The sequence below is a fragment of the Leopardus geoffroyi genome, chromosome C2 (assembly GCF_018350155.1).
Source record: "Leopardus geoffroyi isolate Oge1 chromosome C2, O.geoffroyi_Oge1_pat1.0, whole genome shotgun sequence".
In the NCBI taxonomy this organism is placed as follows: Eukaryota; Metazoa; Chordata; class Mammalia; order Carnivora; family Felidae; genus Leopardus; species Leopardus geoffroyi.
Window position 1 is genome coordinate 125022346 of NC_059333.1, and position 11408 is coordinate 125033753.

The 11408-nt window shown below is 51.1% G+C and overlaps 1 protein-coding gene across 3 annotated transcripts in view; it reads right to left on the reverse strand.

Annotated features, from left to right (window-relative positions):
* The window catches only part of ESYT3 (extended synaptotagmin 3), a 49370-nt gene extending 39335 nt beyond the window's left edge, over window positions 1–10035 (reverse strand). For 2 of the 3 annotated variants that reach the window (XM_045503508.1, XM_045503510.1), the window contains exon 1: window positions 9508–10035. In XM_045503508.1, coding sequence (XP_045359464.1) covers window positions 9508–9825 — 318 coding nt within the window. In that variant the 5' untranslated portion in view covers window positions 9826–10035. The remainder of the gene's footprint in view (window positions 1–9507) is intronic. The other variant, XM_045503507.1, reaches the window with a different exon arrangement.
* Window positions 10036–11408: the final 1373 nt, after the last annotated feature.

An 11408-nucleotide genomic window follows, 5' to 3' on the forward strand; every position in this document is an offset into this window, starting at 1 on the left:
TGAGGAAAAATGATTCCACAGCAGTGAGGAAACGGAGCCAGAGCGATGGCTGTGTCCAGCAGTGTGGAGCCTAGGCAGGGCCCACAGATGGACTAGGAGGCCTGGATGGCAGCTTTGGGCCACCAGACCCTCTCAGGAGGCAGGGAGATTGGAGGGCTTCACTTAAAAGGCCTGCATGTCACCAGGTGAACCCGGCTCACTCCCTGTCACAGGGATGGTAGCTCTTCCCATGGGAGCAACCGTGTGCAGACACACAGACACAGAGAAGAGTATGTTCCTGTGTCTCTTTGTATCTCAAAGACCTGAGACACACGCTCCTGTCTTTCGACATAGATCCCTTCTCTGTGGTGCCTATTCAGTGGTTCCTCCTCTACCAGAAACTGGTCCCTCATTTCATTCACTTGTTTTCTGGTGAAGAACGGCCTTCGCCCCCTTTTCTCTGTTCTTGGGAGGTAAACATTTAACCTTAAAAATTACTTTTAAATCTGCCCACTCTTCTGCTTAAAATTACCCTGCTAAAAGTGCTTTAAAGGAAAAAACATTTTGCCAACTTGAAGTTCCATTTAGTGCTGCTCTAAAATCCATAGGCTATTTAACAACACACCCAGCCTGCAGACTCGCCCAAGCCAGCTGGACCCAGTAGAAGGGGGGGACGCTGAGCAGATAAAACTCCAAAGGCAGTCACCGGCCATGAGAATACTGGTGCCAAGAACCTGTCACCATTTGCTGAGGAGTAAGGGCTTGGAGCATGGAGGGACTACCTGGGCTCTAGAGAGTCTTTCTTTCAAGGAGGCCTGAGTGTAATGCTAAGTCTCCAGACAGTTCAGTCACACAGTTAGGTTTGGTAGTGCCCAAAGGTTAACAAACATATCCTCTTGCTTATCAAACTAGCATAGACAATGCCTCAGAGATACCGCAGGTTTAGTTCTAGGCCACTGCAATGAAGTGAATATTACCATAAAATGAGTCAAATGAATTTTTTCGTTTCCTATATGAAAGCTATGTTTACACTATACTGTAGTCTAGTAAGTGTGCAATAGCATGTTTTTAAAAAAGTACATACATTAATTTAAAAATATCTTATGGGGTGCCTGGGTGGCTCAGTCGGTTAAGCGCCCGACTTCGGCTCAGGTCACGATCTCGCGGTCCATGAGTTCGAGCCCCGCGTCGGGCTCTGTGCTGACTGCTCAGAGCCTGGAGCCTGCTTCAGATTCTGTGTCTCCCTCTCTCTCTGACCCTCCCCTGTTCATGCTCTGTCTCTGTCTCAAAAAAAAAAATAAATAAATAAACGTTAAAAAAAATTAAAAATATTTTGCTAAAAAATGCTAACCATCATCTGAGCTTTCAGGAAGTCACAATCACTAATCACAGATCACCAAATATAACAATGGTGCAAAAGTGTGAAACACTGCAAGGATTACCGAACTGTGACACAGAGACACAAAGTCAGCAAGTGCTGTTGGGTAAATGCACTGATAGACTTGCTCGATGCAGGGTTGCCACAAACCTTCAATTTGTAAAAAAAAAGAAAAAAAATGCAATTATCTGCAATGCATAATAAAATGACGTACACCTTAAAAGACCAAAAAATGGAGGAGCGCCTGGGTGGCTCAGTCAAATGCCCGACTTCAGCTCAGGTCATGATCTCACCGTTTGTGAGTTCTAGCCCTGCAATGGGCTCTGCGCTGACAGTGTGGAGCCTGCTTAGGATTCTCTCCCTCCCTCTTTCTGCCCCTCCCTTACTGGTACATGCGCATGAACTCTCTCTCATCATCAATACATAAACTTACAAAAAAAAAAAAAAGAGTAAAAAATGTAGTATCGATGCTGTTAAGGCCACAGTGAAGTGGGAATGAGAATCTTTAAGTTGTTCCCAAGCCTTGACCTATCAGTTTAACAGGTAGGAATCTATAGTAAGGAACTTGGGAAACTTGAGACTAAGATTCACGCAGCATGTGAGGAACGGATTTTTACCGAGAGCCCACTATGTACTAGGCACCAACTGAGGAACTGCAGGTACAGACCGGAGCAGGAAACACACCTTGCCTCAGAAGAGCATTCAGTCTGGAAGAAAAGTCAATGCAAAAATAGGTAGGTGCAAGTCCAGAAAGGAAGTGGGGTGACACAGGTTCCAGGTGCTGCGGGGGCCTGAGGAGCAGTGTCTGAGAGTGGGGAGCCTGAGCTTGGACTTGAAGGAAAGGACAAGGGAGCCCCTGGCAGGTCAGAGGGAGAAATTCCAGACAGACACAGGAAACACCCCCACCTCTGCTAGCCACATGAGTAGGACAAACCTGAAATAACTGAGATAATCAATGCTAGAGCAATCTTTTAAGCAGTGTAGGGTATATTCACATTAAGGATATCATAATCCTTAAGCATGTTTTTGAAGAATGTTATAGAATGTTAACAAAAAAAAAAATAAGAAGAAAAAGGGTGCAAGTTTTTTAAGAAACCATGTTTGTATACTTTCTATACAAAAGAAGTACACACACATAGAATAATGTTATCTCTGGGTGGAGGGACTGTTGGTTCTAATTCTTTTAGGCCATTTCCAAATATTCTACGATGGGAATACTTCCACTTGACAACCAGAAAAAAAATATTTTTAATCACTTTTTATAACCAGTTACTTAAGAAAGTAAACATGACATGGGCAAAGGAATGGAGTGGGTGATTCTGGGGTCTTGAAACATCCTGTATTTTCCTGGCTCTTTGCTTTGAGTGTCTGGAGGTCCTGGCACCCTGCGATGGGGTTTCACGGGCAGGAGCGGCCACCCTGAGCTCCTAGAGAGAGAAGGCTTGCAGGAGCTGGGCCCTGACTCCCAGTGTGGCCTGAGGGGGTCACCTCTCATACCCTTGGCTTGAAAGGCAGGGTAAAGAGAATGGGGCTTTCCCCTTCCCCTTTAATAGTCCCCTCTGGGACAGAAAACACCTTTTAACTCTTCATTATTTGCAGTGAAGAAGGAGGAAGAAGGAAATCACTTTCCTCAGGCACATGTGAACACTTTGGGGCTACAAGCTCTAGGTTTCCTGAGATGAAAAACCCCTGGAACTCTCCCAGGAAATAACTGAAGGGAGGGGTAGGAGGGTCAGGAAGGAGGAAGGGAAGGCGAGGCCGAGTCTCCTCTGTGTGGCTGGGTTGTGACCTTCAGGCTGCAGCTCACACCCTCCAACGGTCCCCCCGGTGTCATTGGGAACATTCCCACTCAAGTGCCAGCACAACCTGCTGTCAGGCCAGGGCCAGGAGACCCATGGAAGCTGGTGAGCAGCTCTTCACACTTCCTGCCCGCTGGACAGGGGGCCACGACAGAGGAGCAGGGCAATGGCTGTCCCCTGCTTGGCCCTGATCCTTGTCTACCACGTGACCTTCCCATTACTAAGGTCCTCAGGTACTTAGCTGGGAGACAAGACTGCTGTGGACACTTCTGTCGCAGAAAAATTCAGCCCCTTCTACATAAAGCAACGGGCAGCCTCGTGTGAGTTAGGGTATCACAAGTTGCTGTCCCAGAATCTTCTCACCCCAGAACGAGATTACGAGCTCAAGTAACCATACCTACCCACAGTCCCCGTCCCTTTCCCCAGCCAGCGTCACCCAAGTGTTGCTTCGTGGGCCACTTCCAGCCTGGGTTAGATCCCCTCCCCCAGGCTTTCTCAGAGCCTTGCGCGGCCACCTCACAGGACTGATCACACTGTATCAGGAAAGGCTGTTCGAGCGGGTCTGAATCACCATCTAGACCAGGGGTTCCTTGAGGGCGGGGACCGGGTGTCACTCATATCATTAGTCAGCCTGCAGCACCATGCCTGACACATGGCAAGCCCTCGATAGATGATTCCTGACTGAGTATAGGAATGAACACACGGATGCCTAAGATCCCTGCGCCGGGCCTGGAAGGCAGACGCCCACGTTCTGTCTCTCTAATTGCCCAGCCATGGCCCGAGACATGCTAAGTTCAAAAAGCATCACTAAGATGTGGGGCAGAGACTCAGGGGGATGACTAAATCATGCTGTGCCTCTTCCTTCCTAAGGACAAGCCTGACTCCAAGCCATATGCATGACCTCACGGGACTGCAGGGACCCCACAAGTAAGTCCCCTAACTCCAAGCAGATCCCACAGCACTGGCTCCAAGAATTGAGCTCAATTGAGTGGCCAGCCCAGCTCAGAGCTGTCATTGCATTTACTTCCTCTAATTAACAAAAGTATCAGAATGGGACAGACCAAGAGCGCCTGGGCTCTGGAAGACTGCTGTTCCACCCACAGAAGGAATATCAAACTCAGCCCCAGGAAAGCAAAGCACTCAACCCTGGTCTTCAACCTGAATGATGCACAGGAAGGCCTGAAGGGCAGTATCCTGGGGACACTGCCGGGAGCCCTGGAATGCTCACAGCTTTGTGTGAACAGTTTTCCCTGGTGCTTGCCCTCACCTAATGTCCCCAGGGTGCACCCAGTTAGATGATGGGTAGGCAAGAAAGACTGCGGAACCCGGTCCTGTGGGTGGGTGGCACTACACAAAAGCCAACTTGGGACTGATTCATGATGACAGACTCCTACAGCTGAAAAGACTCCAGAGGGCATCTCCTGGGGTCTCATCATTTTCAGAGGGGAGCCAGGGACCCAGGGAAGACAGGGGACCTTCTCGAGTTCCCCTGGTGAATGAGCATCAGACTCCAGGTCCCTACCAGCCACCACATCACTTCAGCCCCCACCCCCATCCCAGCAGATACTGAGGGTTAATTGTCTCTAACAAAGCTGCCAACTGATTGCTATCAGCTGGCCAGAGAGCAAGTCCGGCTAGACAGGAGACCCAGACAGACAAAATGCCAGGCTTTCTGATAGTTCTTCCCCCGCTCTACTCAGTCTCAGGCCTTCATCCCCCAAACCTGGAGCCAGGCAAGGCTCTCACTGAGGTTCCCTCAGCACGGCACACAGAGAACAGTTGTGATAGGGCAAAACACACCTCTGATAAACCAGCCAGGTTTATCAGGTTACTGAGCACAGATCAAGGGCTTGATGAATATCCTGAAAGGGCACGGGGCCTCGAAGGAGAAATCTGGTGCACAAGGTCAGGAGGGCAGCCGGCCAAGCTTCAACCAGGGGCCCAGGCCTCGAGGAGCGGGGCATCGAAGGGACCCTGCAAAGGATCTTGAGGAGCCCAGAGCATGAAGATCAGAAGGGAAAGGCTTCTGGAGTGCGGTCGCTGGAACTTAAGGACCTATAGGAGCAGGTCCCAGAAAGAGCCAGGGGCCCGGGATGGAGTCTCACTGCCATGTGCTACCCGTTCCCCTTGCTTGCTTTGCCCTCTGCAGCCACCGGGGGTTTCACCAGCTCTGCAGTGGCAAGGACTCCACTTTTGTCACTACTCGGTCCACAGTCCCCAGCCCTGGCAAGATGGGCTAATGGAAGAGGCTCCTCGTTCCTTGAAAAATATATCTAAAAACTGTGTGCAAGATATATAAAAAAAAAACATTCGCACATTAACAGTGAGGGGCAGCCATTCCTCTGTTCAGAGGATGAGAAGTGGGGGCAGCTCAGCCTGCTCTTTCCGAGTGGCCAGGCCACGTTCACAAGCCAAGAGGAACCACGGCTTCTTCACTGGTGACCCCTCACAAAGCAGAAGAATCCTTTATTCCAGCTCTCTCTTCCCTGGAAGGGACCCAGAGGGAGGGCAGGGCTGCGTGAATGAAACTTGACTAGAAACAACCTCCTTTCATAGGTGGGGACACTGAGGCTCAGGCAGGGAAAGGAATCTCTAAGATCCTTTCTTATGATGCCCTGGGTGCAGCAGCTTGGAGCAGCGTGTTGAGGAGTCTCACAGGCAGGAAACATTGCTCCATTGAGAACTAAAAATGCCCACGGTGGTCCGGCAGGGGAGACTGGCTCCAGCTCAGCCTGGCCTGGGCCTCCTCTACCCGCTCACAGGGGCTTGGTGCAAATTAGAACAAGGTGCTCTTTCCCAAGCAGCCTGTGGGCTGGATTCCCCACACCCTCCCTTCAAGACCCTCAAACTTTTCTTCAACTCCCCCCCAGCTATTGGTATGCCATGTGTTAATTTGTAAAAATATTTCTTGATACCAAAGGAGATCATAAGCCATTGACCCCACTTCTGTCAAAGAAGTCAATTCTCAAAACAGGGAGGACGGCACACTGAAAGGTCCATATATAAGGATAAAGACACTGATGCTGTGAAATCGTGGGCAAGGGTCGTGCTGCCCCCACCGTACCCAGAGCCATGTCTCTGTCTTCATCAACAGTATGCATTCCTCACAACAGGGAGAGAGTATGCAACCAAGTAGCTTCCAGGTTTTCCACATCATCTCCTGGTTTGGCAACCTTCCCGAGGAGGCAGGGCGAAAAGCCCACACCTGAATCTAGTTGCGTGCTCTACACAGGTGTTCACGCAGACGACCAACCTCCCCAAACCTGCTTCTCATTCTAGATGCCCAGCTCCCCAGATTAGAAAACGCCTTGGAAGATTCCTGGATCCCTCCCTCACACTAATCTAGAGGCCACCAAGCACCCAGAGTCCCACTCTTACACATCTATTGTACTCCTCCTCAGTCCTCAGTACCACCATCTTGGCTTAAATCAATTTCCCATCTTGTCTCTCTTCTCTAGCTTCACTCCCCGCCCCCCATGCTGCTTTTTACAGCATCTTTCCAAAGCCTTCCAGAGGCTCCTTGTGGCCTTCAGAATCAGGCCCAACTTCCACCAAGCCCGCCTCAGTTTGGCCCCTGTCCGTCAACCCTTATCACACACTCCAGCCGAACCATTCCAAACCATATGGTGCTCCCTCATATACTGGCCATTCTGTGCCTCCATGCTGTGCTCGAGAGCCTCCCCCAGCCTGGAATCCCCTTTGCAACACCACTGCCTCAGTCCAAAATGTAATCCACATCCTGGCTCACCAAACTGGCCAGCCACGCCAGCCAGGACAGTCTGAAGACTGCAAGCTGAGGCCAGACTCCTCCCAGGACTCTGCCAAGGCAACGACAGGCTGTGGTCTGGGGACATTTTGATATGGAAACAAAGCCAGATGTCCTTTGCTCCATGCTTTCAACCCTTGACTGGACCCTGTTCAGACTATCTCTGGCTTCCCTGAGACCTCTATGGCAATTACCTACATGCATCCACTTACTGCCCCAGACTGTCCTCTTGGAAGGAGAGACACCATCACCTTCCTCTGTGTGTCCCTAGACCCAGCCAGGTCAGTCCTGGGGTATGGTTTATGAGATGAGGTAGCTTCCTGTGTTGTCTCACCCATCAGGCTGAGCTCCCCGTTGGCTAGTTTCATGTTGCTCCTGGTGTTCGTGTGCAGGGGGGCAGGTGATGGTGGTTGGGGCATGTCAATGCCCCCACAGGATCTGATTCTTGCCTCAATTTTGGAAACATTATCTTTTGCAAACAACTAAGTGTCTAGAGGCCTCCCTAATACAAGAAGGGGCAGAAAGAGAGGGCTGTCTCTTGGTGAGGACTCACAAGCCCCCCCTCATGGATTGATGCCACCATGGGGTCACAACAAAAGTCTGGCAGGCATCCAGGACTCCCTCGACAATAAGCAAGGAGCATGGATAGGCCCAGGCCTGCTTTCTGGGTCCACATCTTTCAGGATCACAAGCCCCCAAAGAACAATCAGGATAATCAAGTTTGGGAGACAGGCTGCAAATACTGTTCCCATGGCTGCTACCATAGAAAAGTTGTCATTGTGATTATTGTGCACCCTTAGCGGAAGGTTTGGACCCCCTCACCCTCAATATATGTAAACCAATTTACAAAACTGTACAGTCAATCCATATATTAAATATCAGTGTTATGAACTGAACCATATTCCTCAAACTCATATGTTGAACCCTCAATATATGTAAACCAATTTACAAAACTGTACAGTCAATCCATATATTAAATATCAGTGTTATGAACTGAACCATATTCCTCAAACTCATATGTTGAAGTCCTAACCAGGACCCTGGAATGTGACTGTTTTTGGAAAGAGGGCCCTTAAATAAATAGGTGATTAAGTTAAAATGAGATCATTAGGGTGGACCCTAACCCAATGTGACTGGTGACCTTAAAGGAAGAGGAAATTTGGGGGCACCTGTGTGGCTCAGTCGGGTAAGTGTCTGACTCTTGAAACTCTGGATTTCGGCTCAGGTCATGATCTCACGGTTTGTGAATTAGAGCCCCCATCAGGCTCTGTGTTGACAGCTTGGAACACACTTAAGATTCTTTCTCTCCCTCTCTCTCTGCCCCTCCCCTGCTAGCTTGCACATGCACGCTGTCTCTCTCAAAATAAACTTAAAACGAAGAGAAAATTTGTACACAAATATATACAGAGGGAAGACCATACGAAGACATGATGGAGACAGCCATCTACAAGCCAAAGAGAAGCCTCAGAAAAGGCAAACCCTGCTGACAATTTGGTCTTGACCAGTTTCCATTGTTTGTGTGACTGGGTTTGTGTTTGTGTGTTTGTGGTATTTTGTTATAGCAACACTAGCAAACAAATATAGTCAGGCTTAATTTCTCTCGTTTTAAAGATAAACATAAAACAGATCTTTCTAATTGGTTCTTCTCACAAGCACTTTGGAGGCTACTGTCATAGCCTGACTGAATTTTAGAATACAGGCCTCAGGCCAGAGGAAAAGAGGGGCCTGGGGGCCTCTGGACATCTCCCACTGTGGGCCTGAGTGTGTCTGGAAGAATCAGAGAAGCACCCAGAGGGGTAGGTTTGCCGCAGACCAAGCCTTGGACCAAACACCCTTCTTCCAGTATTTCCCAGACTCACCGGATCCCAAGATTCACCCAGGTGCCTCAATCCCACCTGGGAGTTGCCAGGTGGGGCTCTGAACTTGTTTTTGTTAAGTGGGCCATGTGATTCTCAGGACCAGAAGCGTTTGAGAAACCCTAATACAGGCCCTTCCACACCAGGAGGGAGGGGTGTAGTTGTAGAGTGTGAATATGTGTGTGTGTCCGGGCGGGTCTGAGCATCCCACCAGGCGGAGGCAGGGAGAGAAGCTCGTGATCCAGCCTCCCAGCCCACCCTTCAATCCCATCTCTAGCCCGGCCCCTCTGTCCGGACCTCTGCGGAGGCAACTAGGCTGAAGTTTCTGTCATTGCTGCATTGGCGGATCCGTTTTGCGCCTTGCATTCTTTCTTTGAATCAACAGGTGAGTGGAAGAAATAAATGCCTTTTGCTTCCCTCCCGAGTAACTTTGCAAAGTCCCAGACGCCCTTTTTTTTTTTTTTTTCCCTGGGTGTGGCCCGCCCGTAACTTTTCTCCCAGGCTCTGGGCCCTTAAATGAAACCTAAGTTCCCCGCTCCCCGAGCTGCCAGACCAAGAGGCGGGTATGAGGCTGAGGGACGTCGCGGCGAGGGGTCTGTGCGCCCTGTTTGGTGGGGCACCAGGTATTTGGATCGTGGAGCGCCGCCCCCAGCTCCCCCAGTGACAGTAGGTTCCTTCCGAACCTCCAAAAGCATCCACCCCACCTCCGCCCCCCTCGACCCTGCTCACCCAGGCCGGCAGGTGCTGGCCCCGCAGTTCGCGGCTAATGAACTGGCGTTCGTTGTCTAGGAATTCGAATGCGGCCGCAAGACGCCCGAGCTTCCCGCGACGGTTCCTGCGCCACCACATCCACAGCAGAGCGCCGAGCAGCAGCCAGGTTATGCTGAGCCCCAGGTAGCCGGCAAGGTAGACCGGCGCCAGGTAGAACAGCACTCGCGCCACAAAGGTGTACAGCTCAGGCAGCAGCTGGCTGGACAGGCGCGGCTCGGGGCTGGGTGCGCTCTGGCTTCCCTGGGCGCTGGGGGCGCCGGGCTCCTCCGCTTGCATCTCGTCGCCACCGTGTTACCCTTTCCCAGAGCTTCACCCGAGCTCAGGTCCACGCGTCCTGACACCAGAGCACATCGGTCCTCCAAGCGCGAGGACCCGGCCGCCGCGCCGCACCTGCCCTGCGGGACTCGGACTCGCTGGTGAGGTCTGGGCGCTTAGTTCCAGGGCTTCGCTGCCGCCACCTGGAGCGCGGGATGTGCAGATACGCGGCGCCGCCGCGCTCAACTCCCAACCAGAGCCCTGGCTCGCGACGTCTCCGCCCCCAGAGGCGGGCCCAGGGAAGGGGGCGGGGTCAGGCCGTGGGCGGGGCTCCTGCGGGGTTCTGAAGAGCAACCAGCGGGCGTGGGCACTCTCCGACTCCGAGGTCCCGCGCAGGCGTCAGCTAAGGGCGCAGTTGCAACGCCCGGGTAGAGCCCTGGTTGGTTTAGGTGCTGCCCCAGGCGGTTTATGACTCACCGAGGCATGTGGACAAATGGCTTGTCATGGGTAAACATCACATAAAACCTGTTTCCTACACCCGTTTATAATATGCAGTCTAGTATATGGGCTGTTAGCTGGGCGTTCGAGGCTCTCCACGGACCGGCTTGCCGGGCCTCTCCACCCCACAGTGGGTCTGACTCAGCCCTCCATCTGGCCTCTAGAGCCCGGCATCGATGCCCGCTCCTCTGGCATCCCTAAAGCTTAGACCTGGCCCCCAACCTAAGCTAGCCAAGCCCAAGGTGCCTCTTGCCCCCCACAATGCCCTGTGCCCTGCATTCCCCACTGTGTGTGTGTCAGTTTGGATCTTAATTCCGCACCCCCCCCCCCCGCCCCCATCATCAGACTGGGAGTTTCCAGTGGCCAGGCTGTCCTGCTAGGCTCTGGGCTGCCCAGCACAGCAAGTGGTGGGTGTTCACAAGGGAGATGAAGGGCAAGCCCTGGGGTGACTGGAGGTCGGTTGTGAAGCCCATGGTTTCTATCTAATCCTTTCTGAATTATGTGAGCAGGGGAGTCTCAGTCTCCACCTTCAGACAGTAAATTGTCTTGTGAATGGCATACATTTTAGGCAGTTCTCATGAGTGATCACATCCATTACTGGAATGTGATTTTGGAGGTGACAAATGCACTGGAATGATTCTGAGCTTTCAGTAGTTTCATTGAATGGCTGGGCCCAATGGACAACAGCCAGAAGATAACTATACTCTTTCCCTCTGTCCCTATCCTCTCCTGGATAAAATTCTTTGCTGCAATGAGTGTTTTCAATAACAGTGTTCCTGTTGGTTCCTGTTGGGCTCTCCTCTATCATTCTACCAGGCCATTCTTCCTGGCCTTCCAGGACTCAGTCAAAATGGAAGCTGAAAGCCTCCCAGCTTAACATTGTTCCGCTATTTCCCAGGATAGCCTGGGAAATCAGTATAGGAAATGTGGTTTACTCAACGGTTTTGGGGGTTTTGTTTTGTTTTGGAGAGTTCCTTTTTTGGGTGTATACAATCCTATTAAAGGCTCTGAGAATTCCTGCAGATAAAAAGCTGTTAAATTTTATTTAACTCAGTTTCCAAAATTATTTGACCACGGAACTCTTTCTCAAAACACTGCTGTTATTG